General features: G+C 39.2%; 1 protein-coding gene across 5 annotated transcripts in view; it reads right to left on the reverse strand.

The window, feature by feature from the left end:
• Positions 1 to 546: 546 nt before the first annotated feature.
• LOC138997043 (zinc finger protein 14 homolog) overlaps positions 547 to 22,169 on the reverse strand; it is a 46,249-nt gene continuing 24,626 nt past the window's right edge. For 4 of the 5 annotated variants that reach the window (XM_070398436.1, XM_070398435.1, XM_070398434.1 and 1 more), the window contains one exon: positions 15,841 to 20,317. In XM_070398436.1, the coding sequence (XP_070254537.1) occupies positions 18,951 to 20,317 (1,367 nt within the window). In that variant the 3' untranslated portion in view covers positions 15,841 to 18,950. Of the gene's footprint in view, positions 921 to 15,840; positions 20,318 to 22,169 lie in introns of those variants that run through there. The other variant, XM_070398438.1, reaches the window with a different exon arrangement.

A 22,169-nucleotide genomic window follows, 5' to 3' on the forward strand; every position in this document is an offset into this window, starting at 1 on the left:
TGGTGGTCATCACACATCATAGCGAGCAGTCAAACTCCCAGTCAAACTCCCAGTCCATGGGACCATTTACATATTAGGCTTTTATGATATGGGATAGTATTGGAAGTCTTAACAACAGCAATAAGATAAGAATCTATAAAAGCTAGCGACTGTAACACCATAATTACCGGAACAACCAGTTGCTATGACACCCACTGTGGCCAGTGAAATGGCCCAATCAGGGGGTGGGACTGACAGGCCAACTTCCTGTGGCCCCTCCCCCTAGCCAGCCCACCCTGATCAGACTCTCCCTCCCTGATCAAGGGCGGAGCCAGTCAGCCAAACACCCCCCTGCCCTAACCCTTCCCCCCCCCAGCCAGCCCTGCCCCACCACGATAAGCCTGAAGTCCCTCCCCTGGCCGGCCCAGCCCCTGATCGCACCCTCGACCCAAATAGGGGGTGGGGCCAGCCAGCCAACCTCCTGCAGTCCCTCCCCCTGCCTGGCCCCACTCCAGATCGACCCCCCCCATCCCAATCAGGGGCGGGGCCAGCCGAACAACCACCCATGGCCCCTCCTCCAAGCTGCTAGCCCCCAATCGGCCAATCACTTGCTGCCCCGCCCCACAGCCAGCCTGGCCCTGATTGGGCCCCAACTGGGGCAGGCCAGCCAGCCAACTTCCCACCATCTCCTCCTCCCAACAGGCCTAGCCCTGATCCACCCTGATTAGGGCCTGGTTGGTCTGACCCCACCCTGCACGAATTCTTGCACTGGGCCTCTAGTCTCTAATAATAAAAGCATAATATGCTAATTAGACCGGAAGACCTTCCAGACGAAGCCAGGGCTTTGAGGGAAGCCCGGGTCCCAGGTGCCAGAGGGGAGCCGGTGCCGGCAGCCGGGGGAAGGAAGGTCTACTCTTGCACAATTTTCACTCATCAGGCCTCTAGTAAGACATAAAGGTATCCAAATTAGAAAAGAAGAAGTAAAATTATTTGCAGATGACATAATACTATATGGAGAGAATTCTAAAGATTCTACCAATTAATTGCTAGAAATGATGAGTAAATTCAGTAAAGTATCAAGATATAAAATAAATATTCAGAAATTAGTTTCATATTTATACACCAATAATGAACTATGAGAAAGAAAAACTATAAAAACCATTCATAATTACAAAAATAGAAAATTAAATGCCCAGGAATAAATTTAACCAAGGAGCTAAAAGATTTGTACACAGGAATTTATGACATTAAAGGAAGAAATGAAAGAAGATACAAATAAATGGTAACACATACCATGCTCATAGATAGAAAAAACTAACATCAGTAAAATTTCAATAATACCCATAGCAATCTATGGATTTACCAATTTCAACCAAAATACCTTTGGTGTTTTTCACAGAATTAGAAAAATAATTCAAAAATTTACATGAAACCACAACTGACCCCAAATAGTCACAGCAATCTTGAAAACGGAGGTATGATGCTACCTGATATCCAACTAAATTACAAGGCTATTGTAATCCAAACAGAAAGGACACATATATCAATAGAACAAAATGGAGAATTTAAAATAAACCTAGGCCTATGTGAACAATTCATATAAATGAGAGAAGAACATACAATGGAGTAAGACTCTTTAAAAATGGATATTGCCCTAACCAGTTTGGCCCAGTGGATAGAGCGTCAGCCTGCGGACTCAGGGGTCCCAGGTTCGATTCCAGTCAAGGGCATGTACTTTGGTTATGGGCACATCCCCAGTAGGGAGTGTGCAGGAGGCAGCTGATTGATGTTTCTCTCTCATCGATGTTTCCAACTCTCTATCCCTCTCCCTTCCTCTCTGTAAAAAATCAATAAAATATATTTAAAAAATGGATATTGGCAAAATTGGACAAATACATGAAACAAAATTAGATAACCTTCACATAACATATACAAGAATAAACTAAAAATGAATTAAAAGTTTAAATGTAAGACTCCTTGCTGAGGCTGGTTTGGCTCAGTGGATAGAGCGTTGGCCTGCGGACTGAAGGGTCCCAGGTTCGATTCCGGTCAAGGGCATGTACCTGGGTTGCGATCACATCCCCAGTGGGAGATGTGCAGGAGGCAGCTGATCAATGTTTCTCATCGATGTTTCTGCCTCTCTATCCCTCTCCCTTCCTCTCTGTGAAAAATCAATAAAATATTTTTTTTAAAAAAGCTTATAAATGTAAGACTCCAAACCATAAAACTAAAAGAAAACACAGGCAGCAAAATCTCGGACATTTCTTGTAGCAATATTTTTTCTGATATATCTCCTTGGACAAAAAAAAATAAAAGAAGAAAAAATAAATGGTACTACATCAAACTAAACAATTTTTGAACAGCAAAGGAAATCATCAACAAAATGAAAAGACAAACTACTGAATGTAAGAAGCTATTCACCAATGAAACATTGATAAGGCATTAATAATAAATGAATAAATAAATAAATAATATCTAAAATAATAAAGAACTTGGGGACAGCAAGATGGCTGCAGAGTAACTGGAGGTTATGTGCCCTTGCTCCCAGCCAGGGACTGGATTTACAGCTAAAATATTGTGCAATCAACCTAAAAAAAAAAAAAAAACACAAGAGAAGTGTGGCTGATTGGATATATTAATTTAAGGTGCACTGAAGAAACAACATAGAGACTGGTAAGAGGAGATGAGTTGTGGGAAAGGGGAGCCCCCTGGAGCAGGTGCTCACCTGAGAGGCTGAGTGATATTGGCTGCAAAGCTCCACCCCCTTGGGCACGTAGGATGTCTCAACTCCATGCAGGGATTCTAAACCCAGAGCCAAGTAGCCATGGGAAAGAAGAGCCAACAAAGCATCCAGGAGAGAGAACCAGGGAAATTCTATCTGCCTGGGAAACTGGGACAGCACCTTCCCAGTGAAGGAGTGTTCTTATTATTAGCAGTGCCAGCCTGAGAAGTTTGCTCTGGGCTCCGACTACTGGAAAAGCTGTGCTGACATGTTTGGGTCCAGCAGAGAGGCCACTGGGCAGTGCCCAGCAATGACTTTGAGGGATCCTCTACTTTCTTGAAGGCATTGTGAAGAGGACCAGTTAGTGACTTGGGGAAAAGGAAAAGGATTCTCCCACCTCAAATGCGGGGCTGAAACCCACCCACCCCTGTGGAGCTTCTAGGAATGCTCATCCTGTGGGGCTAGCAGCATGGAGGAACAGGGCAAATAGGGAATTTGGGGGCCTCATTACAGAGAGTTGAGTGCACGAACAGAGCTGGGAATCTCAGCCCCTGCTTTGCTGAGACCAGCTGTACAGAGAGATCTGAGTTCAGCACCAGGCTGATTTCATAACCCCTCCTACTTGGACCAGTGGCAGGAGGGTTCCAGTTCTGTGCAGAAGTAGCATTTTTGGACTGCATTCTCTGGGAAGGCTTCTACTGGGGAGAGAGATGAGCAAGTGCTGGATTTTGTGACTGCATTTTGAGGAGGCTGCTCCAAGCTTCTGTGAATTCAGCCAAGTGGCCATGGGAGAGAGAGGTAAATCTTGTCTCCACCCAATGCAGACTGGGAACACCACCCACAACAGGAGAGTATTTGGTTCAGCTTGGTGAAATCCTGGATCTCCCCACTGGGTGCACATTCTGTGGGGAATAGGAGAGCAGCTCAGAGCAGGTCATTCCAAGTGTGAGACACTCAGAGGCCCTGAAGGAAGTGCTTAGTCCCTCATATGGGTTGGGCCAGCAACATTCTCAACTGGAGACTCTTTTGATCAATTCCCCTGAACCCAAGGCAACTGAAACTGCTTCTGCAGAAAAGACTGCAGGCTGTACCCAACCTGAACCTGTAGCAGGCCATGGTATGGGGAACTAGAGTCTGGCTTTGAAGCACAAACTAATTTCACCTCACTGAGTGCCTGACCCAACCCAAACTAGGCTCTCTTTGGAAGGCAGTGGAGGAAGAATAGGCAACCTCAGGGAGGAAGTAGAGTAGCTGACAGTAGAAGGCAGACCTCAGGATGCCTAAGACTGGGGACCAAATGTCTGCCCCAGCTCTAAGCTAAAAGAAGTTGACCAATTTACACAGATTTGTTTCTCCTATGAACACACAGGTCTAGCAGATGCAGACACAATGAATACATGGTGATAAAGGTTTAGCTCTATAGACACCCAGCCTGAAAAGTTAAAGCTTGTGCCAGTGAGCCCATCAAGACACCTCAAGACCACTTGCACAGCAGATTGCATACCATCGTTGGGGTTGAGCTTCATAGTCAACCAGCCTGAGGGTCAATCCCAAACTGAAAGAACAATCAGCAATCAAGACCCAATTACAAGAAGAGGGTCCAACAACCCACACAAGAAACATTCCAAAAGCACCCAGCTTAGGACATCAAGGAGATTTTACCACTGGGAGCCACAGAATACCTACAACAGAAGGTCACCCCACCAAGACTGGGAGTCATAGCAGTCCTTTCTAAAACATAGAAACAAGCATAAAGAGACACACAAAATGGGAAGACAAAGAAACAGGCCCCAAATGAAAGAACAGGAGGAAACTCCAAAAAAAGAGCTAAATGAAATGAAGGCAATCAATTTATCAGATAGAAAATTGAAAGTAATGCTTATAAGGATGCTCAAGGAACTTAGTGAAAGCAACAGCACCATGAAGAAAGATATAGAAACAATGAAATACAGAATATTCTGTAAGGAATTTTCAGTCAAATGGATGAGGCAAAGAATCAAATCAGTGAATTAGAAAACAAAATAGAAAAAAATCACAATCGGAGCAGCAAAAAGACATAATTAAAAAGCAGGAGGACAGTTTAAGGGACAACAGGAAATGTTACAACATCTGAGTTATGGAGGTAACAGGAAGAGAAGAAAGAGAGCAAGGGATAGAGAATGTGTTTAAAGAAATAATAAGAGAAAACTTCCCTAGCATGCTAAAAGAAAATGCCACACAAATTCAAGAAGCACAGAGAGTCTGAAGCAAGATAAACAGAATGATACCTACACCAAGACACATCATAATTAAAATAGCCAAGGAAAGAATTTTAAAGGCAAGAGAGAAACAGTTACCTTCAAGGAAGTTACAATAAGGCTGAGGCCAGAAGGGAGTGGCATGAAGTATTCAAAGTAATGAAAAGCAAGAATCTTCAACCAAGACTGCTCTATCCAGCAAGGCTATCATTTAAAATCAACGGTGAAATAAAGAGCTCCCCAGAAAATAGAAGTCTAAATTAGTTTATTATCACCAAACTAGTTTTACAAAAAGTGCTAAAGGGATTGCTTTAAGAAAAAGAAATAGAATGAGAGAGGAGCATAGCATTAAAAAATGGAAATAAGTAAGTACCTATCAATTGTAACCTAAATGTAAATTGATTAAATACTCCCATCAAAAGCCATAGGGTGGCTGAATGGATAAGAAAGAAAAACCAATATATATGCTATGTACAAGAAACCCACCTCAGAACAAAAGATACACATAAGCTGAAAGTGAAAAGATGGAAAAATATTCCATGCAAATGGAAATTTTAAAAAGCTTGAGAAACAATACTTATATCTGAAAAAATAGACTTTAAAACTAAGGCCATAAAAGACACAAAGAAAGTCACTACATAATAATAAAGGCCTTGATCTAAAAAGAGGATATAAACCTGATAAAAATATACACACCCAATTTAGGATCACCAATATATACGAAAAAAATTTGGTGGACTATAAGGGAGAGATCAATAGTCATAGTAGAGGACTTTAACACCCAACTGTCAACAATGGATATGTCTACCAGACAAAATATCAACAAGGAAACAGCAACCTTAAATGACATACTAGACCACATGGATTTAATTGATATCTACAGAACATTTAATCTGAAAGCAACAGAATATTCATTCTTCTCAAGTGCACATGGAACATTCTCAAAGATAGACAAAAGAAGTCTCACTACATTTAAGAAGATTGAAATCATTTTCCCTAACCACAACACATGAAACTAGAGATCAACTATGACCAAAAATAATATAAAATAAAATAAAAAACCCTCAAAATTATTCAAACACATGGAGGCTAAATAGAATATTATTAAATAATGAATGGATTACCAATGAGATTAATGAAGAGATAAAAATTGCTTGAAAACAAACAAAAATGAATACACAACCACCCAAAATTTATGGGTCACAGTGAAAGCAGTCATGAGAGTTCATAGCTTCACAGACCTTCAACACTATACCTAAGAGAAATGGGGGGAGAGGGGGGAGCCCAGAGTAAGTAGAAGGTAGAAAATAATAAAGACCACAGCAGAAATAAATTACATGGAAACTAAAAACAAACAAACAAAAACTATATCAGTGAAACCTAAAGCTGGCTCTTGGAAAGGATAAATAAGATTGATATACCTTAAATCAGACTCATCAAGAAACAAGAGTGAGTTGATTCAGATAAATATAATCAGAAATGAAAGAGGAGAGGTAACAGCAGGCATCACAGAAATACAAGAGATTGTTAAAAAAAATATTACTAACACTTTTATGCCAAAACATAGACAACCTGGGTAAAATGGAAAAATTCCTAGAAACACACAATCTTCAAAACTCAATCAGGAAGAAACAGAACATCTGAATAAACCAATAACAACTAATGAAATTGAAGCAGTAATCAAAAACTTCTAGCAAACAGAAGTCCTGGAATAGATAGCTTCACAGGTGAATTTTACCATTCAAAGAACTAAAACCTATCCTCCTCAAGTTATTCAAAAAAATTCAAGGGGAGGGAAGACTTCCATATGCATTCTATGAGGCCAACATTATTCTAATACCAAAACCAGATAAAGACACAACAAAGAAGAAAGTTATAGGCCAATATCCCTAATGAACATAGATGCTAAAATCCTCAACAAAATATTAGCAAATTGGATCCAGCAATACATTAAAAAAATCATACACCATGATCAAGTGGGATTGATTCTGGGGGTGAAAGGTTGGTACAATATCCCCAAACTGACTCTTAGGTGAACACAAATTAAGGCACAAACTGACTCTTAGGTGATCACAAATACGGCCTGCTTTAAAATCAGGACTGTGATTTACAATACGGAGGAACAGTGTATCGCAGGGAAATTCAACACTCTCCTGAATACCTGGCAGGACTAAGGTGAGCCAGGCTGAAGAGTAGAAGAACCGAAAGACCTTCACTACTGCAAATTTTTTTCTTTTTTCGCCTTTCAACTAAGAAACCAATTTTTTTTCTTTTTCTTCTTTTTTCCATCACCTGATTTTACCCTTTTAATTACTACATTTTTATTTTTAACCAGTATTATTACTGCTACCATTTTACCATTTTATTTATTTATTTATTTATTTTTAAAAATATATTTTATTGATTTTTTACAGAGAGGAAGGGAGAGAGATAGAGAGTTAGAAACATCAATGAGAGAGAAACATCGATCAGCTGCCTCCTGCACATCTCCCACTGGGGATGTGCCCGCAACCCAGGTACGTGCCCTTGACCGGAATCGAACCCGGGACCCTTCAGTCCGCAGGCCGACGCTCTATCCACTGAGCCAAACCGGTTTCGGCCATTTTACCATTTTTTACAGTGCCATTTTATTTTCTCTTTTTTTATTTTGGGAGTAGTGTTCTCCATTCTATTTTCATCATTCCTTTAGCATCAATTTTCCCTACCTCAATTTTACCTCTATGCTAAAACCCTCTTCCTCACTTTTCCCATTTTGGTGTCCTGTTTCTCTTACCCTATTCCTGCTTTAGATTTTCCCTATTCCGTCTTTTTACCCCCTGTCCAATTTCACCCTTCTTATATATCCTATTTCCAATCCACTGCTCTAAATCCTTATACAGCTATCCCTTATCCTTCTTCACTATCCAAACATTTTTTCTCTTATCTTTCTATTGTTTTCTTGCTGTTTGCTTGATTGTTGAATATGTTTTTTTGTTTGTTTGTTTGTTTCTGTGGGGTTTTTTTGCTTGTTTTGTTTTGTGTTGTTGTTTTTTTCTTTTTTAGGACTGGTTGTGAGGTTGTTTTGCTTTTTTTTTAAATTTTTATCTGCTGGTTTTTCCCCTCCCTCCCCTCCCCCACCCCCCAGCTATATTTGTGCTTCTGTTTTCCCTTGCCTCTCTTGATATCATTGGTTGTTTGTAGTTTGCATTCATCTCCAGGGATCTGTTGCTGGAATTTATTGGGATTAGTGGCAGTTCTATCGGATTTTTCTCCTCATACAAATAGTCTCTTCCCCTCTTCTACTTCATTCTCTCTTTTCGCTCTTTTTTTTTCTTTTTCTTTTTTCTCCCCTCTTTTTTTCCCCAATTTCATTTTTGCACTCCATTTTTTTTTCTTTCTCATTTTTCTTTTCTTTTTTCTCTTTTATCATTTTCTCTTCTTTCCTCCTTACCCCCTAATTCTCTTAATTCAGGGGGTCACCTTTATTTGGGGTTATTAATATCGTGAATATATTTGTGTTCAGTGCCTGGTACGTTGTGCCTTGTTGTGTTGTATTTTGTGCCTTTAAATCAACGCAGCAGATCCAAGCAACAGCAGCCTCCTGATCACCCTCTGTCTGAGGAACAGCAGCTGTACGTGAAGCCTCCTCCCACCAGCCAGAAGAGCCACCACAGCTGTGAACAACACCCACCAGAGGAGCTGCTGCAAACTGAGGAGCAGCTGCTACCACAACCACCCAAGGAGCAACCACAGCCCAAGGAGCCACTGCCACCCAGGGAGCAGCCACTGAATGACTCAACATCTAGATATGTCAGTGAGATCAAACATGGGTAGGCAAAGAAACCCCCAAAGGAAAGAAAAGGAGGACTCGCCAGAAAAGGAGCTAAGTGAGACAGAGGCATTCAACATGACAGAAAAAGAATTCAGAATAAGGGTCCTAGCATGCATAAACCAGATGGAGGAAAAAATCAACTACTTATGCAAGAAGCAAGAAGAAACAGATGAAAAAATCAATAACTTATGCAAGACCCAAGAAGAAATGAAGAGCAATATAGCTGCAATAAAAAACACCATTGAAAGCATCAACAGTAGACTAGGAGAAGCGGAGGACCGAATTAGTGAATTAGAAGACAAGGAAGCAAAACACACCGAAACTGTACTGCAATAGGAGAAAAAAATTAAAGGACAGGAGGAGAGCCTAAGGGAGCTTTGGGACAACATGAAACGAAACAACATACGAATAATAGGGGTGCCAGAACAACAGAAAGATGAACAAGGATTAGAAAACCTACTCGAAGAAATAATATCAGAAAACTTCCCTGAGGTGGGGAAGAAAAAAGTCACACAAGCACAGATAGTCCCAAACAAGGTGAACCCGAAAAGACCCACACCAAGACACATCATAATTACCATGGCAAAAGTTCAGGACAAAGAGAGAATCTTACAGGCTGCAAGAGAGAGACAGAAAGTTACATACAAGGGATCTCCCATTAGATTATCAAATGATTTCTCAACAGAAACACATCAGGCCAGAAAAGAATGGATGGAAATTTACAAAGTGATGCAAAGCAAAGGACTGAACCCAAGAATACTCTATCCAGCAAGGCTATCATTCAAATTTGAAGGGGAAATATGAAGCTTCACAGACAAAAAAAGGCTAAGGGAGTTTATCACCACCAAGCCAGCAATGCATGAAATGCTAAAGGGACTGGTGTAAAAAGAAAAAATAGAAAGCTCAGAAAGAAAACAGCCACACAAAAATAGAAATGGCTACAAACAAGTACCTTTCAATAATAACTTTAAACGTAAATGGACTATATGCTCCAACCAAAAGACACCGAGTGGCTGAATGGATAAAAAAAACATGACCCATACATCTGCTGTCTACAAGAGACCCACCTCATTAGAAGGGACTCACACAGACTGAAAGTGAAGGGATGGAAAAATATCTTCCAGGCAAATGGAAAGGAAAAGAAAGCTGGGGTAGCAATAGTCATATCGGACAAAATAGACCTCAAAGTGAAGGCCATAACCAGAGATAAGGAAGCCCACTTCATAATACTAAAGGGATCAATACAACAAGAAGATATAACCCTGGTAAACATATATGCACCCAATGCAGGAGCACCTAAATACATTTAAAAAAACTCCTGGAAGATATCAAAGGAGAGATCAACAACAATACAATCATAGTAGGGGACTTTAATACACCACGGACATCACTGGATAAGTCCTCTAGACAAACAATCAGCAAAGAAACAGCAATCCTAAATGACTCACTAGATCAGATGGACTTAATAGACATCTTCAGAACACTTCACCCCAAAGCCGCAGAATATACATTCCACTCAAGTGCACATGGGACAGATTCAAAAATAGACCACATATTGGGTCACAAGCAAAGTCTCCCCAAATTCAAGAAGATTGAAATCATAAAAAGCATCTTCTCAGACCACGATGGCATAATATTAGAAATAAACTACAATAAAAACAACCCAAAATACTCAAACACTTGGAAGCTGAATAGCATGTTATTAAATATTGATTGGGTTACCAATGAGATCAAAGAAGAAATTAAAAGCATCTTGGAAACTAATGACAATGAAAACACATCAATCCAAAACCTATGGGACACAATGAAAGCAGTCCTGAGAGGGAAGTTTATAGCTCTACAGGCCTATCTCAAAAAACAAGAAAAAATGGTAGTAAATCATCTAACTGTACAACTCAAAGAATTAGAAAGAGAGCAACAAGAAAACCCCAGAGTGAGCAGAAGGAAGGAGATAATAAAGATTAGAGCAGAAATAAATGACATAGAGACCAAAAAAACAATACAGAAAATCAATTAAACCAAGAGGTGGTTCTTTGAAAGGATAAACAAGATTGATGAGCCTCTAGCCAGGCTCACCAAGAAGCAAAGAGAGAGGACCCAAATAAACAAAATCAGAAACGACAGAGGCGAAATCACAACAGACCCCACAGAAATACAAATGATTGTTAAAAAATACTATGGACAGCTCTACTCCAACAAACTAGACAACCTGGAGGAAATGGACAAATTCCTAGAAAAATACAACATTCCAAAACTCAATCAGGAAGAATCTAAAAATCTCAACAGGCCAATAACTATGGAAGAAATTGAAGCAGTCATCAAAAAGCTTCCATCAAACAAAAGCCCAGGACCAGATGGCTTCACAGGGGAGTTTTACCAAACATTCAAGGAAGAACTAAAACCTATCCTCCTCAGACTACTACAAAAAATTCAAGAGGAAGGAACACTTCCAAGCTCATTCTATGAAGCCAGCATCACCCTAATACCAAAACCAGGTAAAGACAACACAATGAAAGAGAATTACAGGCCAATATCCCTCATGAACATAGATGCCAAAATCCTCAACAGTACATCAGAAAGATCATACACCATGACCAAGTAGGATTTATTCCAGGGATGCAAAGATGGTACAATATCCACAAATCGCCCTGACCGGTTTGGCTCAGTGGATAGAGCATAGGCCTGCGGACCAAAGGGTCCCGGGTTCGATTCTGGTCAAGGGCATGTACCTTGGTTGCGGGCACATCCCCAGCAGGAAGTGTGCAGGAGGCAGCTGATCAATGTTTCTAACTCTCTATCTCTCTCCCTTCCTCTCTGTAAAAAATCAATAAAATATATTAAAAAAAAAATATCCACAAATCAATAAACGTGATACATCACATAAACAAATTGAAAGAAAAAATCACATAGTCATACCAATTGATGCAGAAAAAGCATTTGACAAAATCCAACACCCATTTTTGATAAAAACTCTCAGCAAGGTGGGAGTAGAAGGATCATACCTCAACATAATAAAAGCCATATATGACAGGCCCACAGCCAACATCATACTCAATGGACAAAAACTAACACCATTTCCCCTAAGAACAGGAACAAGACAGGGATGCCCACTCTCACCACTCCTGTTCAACATAGTACTGGAAGTATTAGCCATTGCAATTAGGCATGAAGAAGAAATAAAAGGCATCCAAATTGGAAAAGAGGAAGTAAAACTGTCCTTATTTGCAGATGACATGATATTATACATACAAAACCCTAGAGACTCCATCAAAAAGCTACTAGACTTAATACATGAATTTGGCAATGTAGCAGGATACAAAATTAACCCCAAGAAATCTGAGGCATTTCTATACACCAATAGTGAACTTTCAGAAAGAGAGATTATAAAAACAATCCCATTTACCATCGAACCAAAAAAATTAAGCTACCTAGGAATAAACTTAACTAAAGAGGTAAAAGACCTCTACTCAGAAAACTACAGGACTTGAAAAAAGAGATAGAGGAAGACATAAACAGATGGAAGAACATACCGTGTTCATGGATTGGTAGAATCAACATCATTAAAATGTCCATACTACCCAAAGCAATCTATAAATTCAACGCACTTCCCATTAAAATACCAACGGCATACTTCACAGATCTAGAACGAACTCTCCAAAAATTCATCTGGAATAAAAAAAGACCCCGAATACCTGCAGCAATCCTGAGAAAGAACAAAGTAGGTGGGATCTCAATACCAGATATCAAGATGTATTACAAAGCCACTGTTCTCAAAACTGCCTGGTACTGGCACAAGAACAGGCATATAGATCAATGGAATAGAATAGAGAACCCAGAAATCGGCCCGAACCAATATGCTCAATTAATATTTGACAAAGGAGGAAAGAACATTCAATGTAGCCAAGATAGTCTCTTCAATAAGTGGTGTTGGGAAAATTGGACAGATACATGCAAGAAAATGAAACTAGACCACCAACTTACACCATACACAAGAATAAACTCAAAATGGATAAAGGACTTAAATGTACGACAGGAAACCATAAAAATTCTAGAAGAATTCAAAGGCAACAAAATCTCAGACATATGCTGAAGCAATTTCTTCACTGATACAGCTCCTAGGGCAGTTGAAACTAAAGAGAAAATGAACAAATGGGACTACATCAAAATAAAAAGCTTCTGCACAGCAAAAGAAACCATCAACAAAACAACAAGAAAACCCACTGCGTGGGAAAACATATTTGCCAATGTCATATGTGATAAGGGCCTAATCTCCAAAATTTATAGGGAACTTAACAAAAAGAAGATAAACAATCCAATCAAAAAATGGGCAAAGGACCTAAATAGACACCTTTCAAAAGAGGACATTCAGAAAGCCAACAGACATATGAAAACATGCTCAAAGTCACTAATCATCTGAGAGATGCAAATCAAAACAACAATGAGGTACCATCTCACACCTGTCAGACTGGCTATCATCAACAAATCAACAAACGACAAGTGCTGGAGAGGATGTGGAGAAAAAGGAACACTCATGCACTGCTGGTGGGAATGCAGACTGGTGCAGCCACTATGGAAGACAGTATGGAGTTTCCCCAAAAAACTGGAAATGGAACTCCCATTTGACCCTGTGATCCCACTTCTAGGAATATATCCCAAGAAACCAGAAACACCAATCAGAAAGGATATATGCACCCATATGTTCATAGCAGCACAGTTCACCATAGCTAAGATCTGGAAACAACCTAAGTGCCCATCAGTAGATGGATGGATTAGAAAACTGTAGTACATCTACACTATGGAATACTATGCTGCTGTAAAAAAAAGAAGGAACTCTTACCATTTGCAACGGCATGGATGGAACTGGAGAGCATTATGCTAAGTGAAATAAGCCAGTCAATGAAGGAAAAATACCACATGATCTCACACATTCAGGGATAATAGAGACCATTATAAGCTTTTGAACAATAATAGATACAGAGGCAGAGCTGCTTCAAACAGATTGTCAAACTGCAGCGGGAAGGCCGGGGAGGGTTGGGAGGCAGGAGGGAAGGGGGTAAGAGATAAACCGAAGGACTTGTACATGCATATAAGCATAACCAATGGACATAAGACACTGGAGGATAGAGGAGGCCAGGGGATTGTCAAGGGCGGGGAAAAAAAAGGACACATATGTAATACCCTTTGTAATACTTTAAGCAATAAAAAAATTAAAATTAAAAAAAAATGGGCAAAGGACCTAGAAAATTTTTGAAAGAGGACATTCATAAAGTCAAGAGACAAATGAAAACATGCTCAAAGTCACTAATCATCCGAGAGATTCAAATCAAAATGTCAATGAGGTACCACCTCACATCTGTCAGAATGGCTATCATCAACAAATCAACAAATGAGAATTGCTGGAGAGGATGCAGAGAAAAAGAAACCCTCCTTCACTGCTGGTGGGAATGCAAACTGGTACAGCCACTGTGGAAAACAGTATGGCATTTCCTCAAAAATTTAAAAATGGAACTCCCATTTGACCTTGTGATCCCACTTCTAGGAGTATATCCCAAGAAACTAGAAACACCAATCAGAAAGGATATTTGTACCCCTATGTTCATAGCAGCACAATTTACAATAGCTAAGATTTGGAAACAGCCTAAATGCCCATCAGCAGATGAATGGATTAGAAAACCATGGTACATCTACACAATGGAATACTACGTTGCTATAAAAAAGAAGGAATTCTTACCATTTGCAACAGCATGGATGGAACTGGAGAGCATCATGCTAAGTGAAATAAGCCAGGCAGTGAAAGAAAAATACCACATGACCTCACTCATTTATGGGTAATAAAGAACATTATAACCTAATGACCAAAAAGATAGATATAGAGGCAGAGAAGCATCGAACAGACTGTCAAATTACAGCGGAAAGGCTGGGGAGTGTTGGGGGGAGGGGGTAAGAGATCAATCAAAGGACTTATATGCATGCATATAAGCATAACCAATGGACACAAGACACTGGGGGGGGCGGTGGGTAAGGGCATGTGCTGGGGGGTAAGGGAGGCCACGGGAAGGTCAATGGGGAAAAAAGGAGACATATGTACTACTATTTGTAATACTTTAAACAAGAAAATAAAGAAAAAGAAAATAGTCAGTAATCCTATATAATAGAGGTTATATGCCAATTGACCCTCCTGCCCTCAAATCACAAGATGGCTGCCCCCATGTCATCACATGATGCTTGCCCTCACATTGTCACAAGATGGCCGGCAGGGGAGGGCAGTTGGGGGCAATCGGGCTAGCAGGGGAGGGCAGTTGGGGGTGATTGGGCCAGCAGGGGAACATTTAGGTGTCAATCAGGCTAGCAGGGGAGCTGTTAGGGGGTCATCAGGCTGGCAGGCAGACATGGTTAGGGGCAATCAGGCAGGCAGGCAGGCGAGTGCTTAGGAGCCAGCAGTCCAGGATTGTGAGAGGGATGTCCCCCGAGGGGTCCCAGATTAGAGAGGGTGCAGGCCGGGCTGAGGGACAATCCTCCTCCAGTGCATGAATTTCGTGCACCGGGCTTCTAATATTGTAATAATTATGTGTGATGTCAGGTGGGAACTAAGCCTTATTGAGGGATCACTTCTTAAGTTATATAAATGTCTAACCACTATGCTGTACACCTGAAACTAATATAATATTGGATGTCAACTGTAATTGAAAAAAACTTTTAAAAACATTCAATTAAGTCTACTATATTGTCTAGTCTCTTAATTTCTATTTTTTAAAGGTACTTTATTTCTCTGGTGTTGGTTTTATTTTCTTCTGTTTCTGATGTCTTGACATAAATGCTTTTTTCATTCCTTAATCACATTTATGGATGTGACAGATCCAGATTTGACTGCTGTGGATAAGTGAAAAAGATCAAGACTGTGTCCAGTTTCCTTAACTTATTAAAGGATATTCATTTCTTCCTGAATAGAACTTCTGTGATATCTGACAAGTTTACATATACAGGAATCTCATTAACAATAATTTTTAAGTAGTCTATAATTTGTTTTGATATTAAATATTTTTATTAAAACCTTTAAAAACAAACAGTAGAAATATTATTATGAACCCCCATATATAAACCACTCCACTTAATTAATTATCGACATTTTGTCAACCTACTTTCCAGTTCTCTTTCATTCTTTTTCTATTGTTGGAGTATTTTAATGTAAATCTGGATATCTTATTCTATATAATAAAGAGGTAATATGCTAATTGACCATCATGCCCTCACAAAGATGGCGGCCCCCACAGCCACAATATGGTGATACCCAGTCCCCTCAACCTCGTGGGGGGTAGCAAGGGAGTGGCGGGGGGGGGGGTAGCAGGGGGGACCATCAGGCACACAGTGGGCCCGGGTGGGCCCGGCCCAGGTGGGCCCGGCCACTCCGCCCACCTGCTGCCGGAGTCCCCCAGTCCCCTCAGCCCCGCCAGCAGTGAATTTTCATGCAAACATTAACTTTTTAAAAAATCCTTACCCAAGGTTATGATTATTTCTTTTAGATCATCCGTTCTTGGGGAGCAGGCCTAAGCCAGCAGGTGGGCATCCCCCAAGGGTCCCAGACTGTGAGAGGGTGCAGGCTGGGCTGAGAGATCCCCCCGTGTGCATAAATTTTTATGCACCGGGCCTCTAGTAATTTCATAAACATATAAACATGTATCTCTACATACAGGAGCACTCACATTTCTTAATAAACACATTGACATGATCATCCTTAACAAAATTATTTCTAAATATCATCTAATTAACTTGGCGCATTTCCACATTTTCTCCAGTCTCCAAAATCTTTTTACATTTTGTTCAAAGTAGGTCCAAGTAATGCCCATACACTAAATTTAGTTGATATGTCTCTTGTCTTTTAATCTAACAGTTGCCCTTCCTTTCTTTTTCATGCCACTCATTAGTTGAAGAAAGCAGGTTGTTTGTAGAATTTTACACATTCTGAATCTGTTTGGCTGCTTGGTTGTGTTGCCATTTATTTTATTCATCTATTCCACAAATTCTTGGTTTAAAATAATTTGACTTAAAGGTTTAATTTCTTCAGTTCATGATGTTGGAAATAAGGTTTTATAAGTAGTGGTGCATACTTCCTATTGCATTCTTTCAGGAGGTGAATAGTCTGATAGTCCCACTTTTATAAAGGCTAAAATTGATGAACAGATTCAAGGTGGTCAGCTTGACAAATCCATTCTAGCATTCTCACTTATAAAATCTTTCACTTAATAGTTGTAATATTTACCAATTATCTTCTGGATCCATTATTCCATTAGGAAACTAGAGAGTGGTGATTTTTCTAATCTTATGAATCTCTCTGTATTTACTAGATTTAAAAATCAATTTGAGTTTTTGATGGCTGTGAAACTTCGTTCAAAAGGGAAAAACAAAATAAATTATTTAACCCTTGCCAATTTTTAGGATGAGTCAGTGCCTAGGCACCATCCATAGCTGACGAATTGTATAGCCATAACCAAGTAAACTAACTACTAGGGGGGTCATTTCAAAAGAACCAACTCCCACTGGTTGAAGATGGGACAATTTGAGCACCAAAAGTTATATTGACTGTAAAAAAAATGTTTTCTTTTATACAAGTGTTTTATGCACACAAACACACATGCATGAATATGCACATACAATATTAAATTTACAAATGATTTATTTCCTTTTTGACATCTTTTTGATAGTTTCTAATTAATTTTGAATGGTGCTTAGACAATAGAGATAATAAATCTTTACTTTCAGAAATTTATTATGGGGAAATAATTTCATGTTTCTCTTATTTCTTCAATAGTTGTACTCTTTTTTTAAAATATATTTTATTGATGTTTTACAGAGAGGAAGGGAGAGGGATAGAGAGTCAGAAACATTGATGAGAGAGAAACATCAATCAGCTTCCTTCTGCATGCCCCCTACTGGAGATGTGCCTGCAACCAAGGTACATGCCCTTGACTGGAATCGAACCTGGGACCCTTCGGTCCGCAGGCCCATGCTCAATCCACTGAGCCAAACCGGTCAGGGCAATAGTTGTACTCTTAACGTCATATTCATGAAAATCTTAGGGTTTTCTTTTCAGCATGAAATTTCCGATGCCGCTTAAATGATGAACTTTTCACATTCAATATAACATCCTAGGTTTTATCCAGAATAAATTAAATAAGTGCTGGACAGTAATAGGAAGCATTTCTCAATTTTTTACTTCTATAGGAAATTCCTTTCATATGAATTCACTAATACTAATGATAACAATTACAGATAATATGTACAGAAAACATGCTATGTGGCTGCTATTTTTCCAAGTATTAATTACTTAATCCTTACAATTCTATTACAGTGTACACAGGCTGACTCTAAACTGGTCCCAGTGGTCCCTACCTCCTGGTCTTCACACTCTTATGGAATCCTCTTCCCTTGAGTGTAGGCAACCTAGAAATTTGCTTCTAGCCAATAGAAGACATAAAGTGATGAAATATTCCTTCAGTGATTAGACTACACAAGATCATAAATTTTATGATTCTAGCAGACTATATGTTGATGGAGCAGCCATGTTAAAGAGGCCTATGTGGCAAGGAACTGAGGTCAGCCTTTTGCCAACAGTCAGAAACTTAGGACCTCAGTGCAGTAGCCCTCAAGAAAATAAATTCAGCCAACAACCATATGAGGTTGGAAGTGGATCCCTTTCCCAGTTGAGCCTTCAGATCAGACCCAGCCTTAGCTAAAATCTTGATTTTATCCTCATGAGAAATTCTGAAGCAGAAGACCCAACTAAGTTACACCCAGACTCCCAATCCATAGAAATTGTGAAATAATATATATGTATTATTTTAAGCTATTAATTAAGTTGTGGTAATTTATTATACAGCAATAAATAATATACATATTATCACCATTTTACACGTGAACAAGATGAGTCACAGAAGTTTAAGTACCTTGTCCAGTAACAAAGTGGTAATAAAGTGGTGAAATGGAGACAATGATAAAGAAAGCTAAAGCTTTTCTTATATTAATTGTATTATTCTCTGACATACATTTGCCAGAGGCAATGTTTGAATGGTGAAGGAAGGCTTTTAAAGCAAAATTTTTCCTGTCATTTAAAATTTCTTATGCTTTGATGTGAGCATGAAAACAATTCTCAAAATGAATTTTGTGATATTCTGTAATATAATGTACACATCAAGGCTTTCTTGTACTAAATTTCATTATGAATTTTCTGATGTTGAGTAAGGTGTGAATGCTGTCTAAAGGCCTTCTTACATTCCTTACATTTGTAGGGTTTCTCACCTGTATGAATTCTCTGATGTTGAGTAAGAAATGAATAAAGTCTAAAAGCCTTACCACACTCCTTACATTCATAAGGTTTCTCACCAGTATGAATACTCTGATGTTGAGTAAGTTGTGAGAGGAGTCTAAAGGGTTTTCTACATTCCTTACATTCATAGGGTTTCTCACCAGTATGAATACTCTGATGTTGAGTAAGTTGAGAAAGCAGTCTAAAGGCCTTCCCACATTCTTCACATTCATAAGGTCTCTTACCAATATGAATGCTCTGGTGTGAAATAAGTTGTGAGTAACTACTAAAGGTCTTCCAACATTCCATACATTCATAGGGCTTCTCATGAGTATGAATTCTCTGGTGGCGAACAAGTTGTTGTCTTAATCTAAAAGTCTTCCCACATTCCTTACATTCATAGGGTTTCTCACCAGTATGAATACTCTGATGGACAGTAAGTTGTTGGCATATTCTAAAAGTCTTTCCACATTCCTTACATTCATAGGGCTTCTCACCAAAATGAATTTTCTGATGTACTCGAAGGTCTGGACTACACACGAAGACTTTCCCACATTGCTTACATTCATAGAGCTTCTCAGCAATATGAAGTCTCTGATGTCGAGTAAGGTGTGTACACTGCCTAAAGGTCTTCCCACATGCCTTACATTCATAGGGTTTCTCACCAGTGTGAATTCTCTGATGTCGAGCAAGTTGCTGATGTACTCTAAAGGCCTTTCCACATTCTTTACATTCATAGGGCTTTTCACCAGTATGGAGTCTCTGATGTTGAGTAAGTTCTTGGAGCACTGTAAAGGCCTTCCCACATTCCTTACATTGATAGGGTTTCTCACCAGTATGAAGTTTGTGATGTCGAATAAGGTGTGCACGTTGTCTAAAAGCCTGCCCACATTCCTTACATTTATAAGGTTTCTCACCAGTATGAATTCTCAGGTGTTGACTAAGTGTTGAGCGACGAATAAAGGTCTTCCTACATTCCTTACATTCATATAACTTTTCCCTATTATGAACTCTCTGATACTCAGCGAGAAAATTATGCTTTTTGTATGTGGTCATTTTTTCAGAAGTAATTTCCACTTGCCCCAAACATCCTTCTTGTGGTTCCATTTGCCCCTCAATCTTACTTTTGCATTCCCAATCATTTCTAAAAATGGAGTCCTGAAGGCAATAGCTTTTAATTTTTTCCATTACTTCCAATTGGAATGAATATATTTCACAAATATCCTTTTCTGAAGATAAAGTATTAGTCCTGTATCTGGACTCCAAATCTGAAAGAAAAGAAGAAAGCAAACACATGCTGTTTTTCTGTTCCAGCAGGAAGAAAACTTTTACAGAGAAATAAAGGGGACCTAAAATAATGCATATTACAAGTGAATGAATTAGACTTCTCTAGAACATAGGCATTTGTGCTACAATACTACACATGTACCTAAAAAAACTAACTCCTGCAAAATTACACACCAAAGCTAGGGTTTATGAAGAAAGGAGGGCTGGAGAAGAACACTCAAGTCTATGCAACTGTATTAGCAGAGCACTAACTACTAGTAATATAATAGGGACCTCAAGGTCCCAAAAAGCAACTCAGTATGGCTGAAGGCCATTTCGTGGGTATTAAAATGCATAAAAATTGCCCCACTGGGATGGCTCAGTGGTTGAGCATTGACCTATGAACCAGGAGGTCATAGTTCGATTCCCAGTCAGGGTACATGCCTGGGTTGTGGGCTCAATCCCCAGTAGGGGGCGTGCAGGAAGCAGCTGATTAATGATTCTCTCTCACCATTGATGTTTCTATCTCCCTCTCCCTTCCCCTCTGAAATCAATAAAAAAATTTAAAATGCATAAAAATAAAGCGGAAATGCTGGATTTCAGGTGCTGAAATGTTGCACATGAAATGAAGCCCCAGGCCAGTGAGGCTAACATTAAGGTGGGAATCAGGTGAAGTGCAAGGTGTCTAGCTAGAAGCTATGCAAGTTGATTGTATATGTCTCTGAGGAGGGAACCCTGAATGTAAGCATTTATTATTAATTTTCTTAACATAGGGGTGGAAGGGCTCATAACAACACATCAAAATGAAGTTTTTTGCCTTTCCTTCTGAATGTTATAAATATACTAATATTCTGGCTCCATTCAACTAAGAATATTGCCTGTAAACCAACTAACTTCAACATATATTGATATTATTCCCTATTTCATAGCACTATTAAGCTAATTTGTATTATGGAGTATTAATTATATTATGAAACAGACTGTATTCTCAAACATTAAAAAGGGGGCAAAGAAAAAAGAATAAGGGAAGTTCAGGAAAGGAAGTGAACCTAATGATTGGAGAAAGAAGTTAAATCACCGAAGACCTGGTTTAAGTGTGGATAAGAATCACCTGATTTGTTAAAACTATACAGGGATTATTTATTTATTTATTTATTTATTTATTTATTTCTGATTCAGGCACTTTAAAGATAATAGTTTACTTATTACTTCAGATAAAATGATAGTATACATATGGGAAATCCCTTAAAATTCAACCATCTACTATTTTTGCATTGAATGTTAACCAAAAAAATCTCTAGACACCTGAAAGCCCCATTTCTAGTAATATATCTTAAGAAACTTGAAACACCAGTCAGAAAGAATATATGCACCCCTGTGCTCATAGCAGCACAATTTACAATAGCTAAGATCTGGAAACTGCCCAAGTGCCCATCAGCAGATGAGTGGATAAAAAAACGGTGGTACATTTACACAATGGAATACTATGCAGCAATAAAAAAGAAAGAACCATTTGCAACAGCATGGATGGACTTGGAGAGTATTATGCTAAGTGAAGTAAGTCAGTCAGAGAAAGATAAGTATCACATGATCTAACTCATATGTGGAATCTAACGAACCAAATAAATTGATGAACAAAAATAGATCCAGCCCTATCTGATTTGGCTCAATGGATAGAGCGTTGGCCTACAGGGACCCGGGTTTGATTCCGATCAAGGCAACATGCCTGGGTGTGTGCTCAATCCCCAGTGTGGAGCATGCAGGAAGCAGCTGATCAATGATTTTCTCTCATCATTGATGTTTCTATCTCTCTCTCCTTCTCTCTTGCTCTCTGGAATCAATAAAAATATATTT

The sequence above is a fragment of the Myotis yumanensis genome, unplaced genomic scaffold, assembly GCF_028538775.1.
Source record: "Myotis yumanensis isolate MYYU_CA2020_CCGP unplaced genomic scaffold, mMyoYum1.0.hap1 SCAF_18, whole genome shotgun sequence".
NCBI lineage: Eukaryota > Metazoa > Chordata > Mammalia > Chiroptera > Vespertilionidae > Myotis > Myotis yumanensis.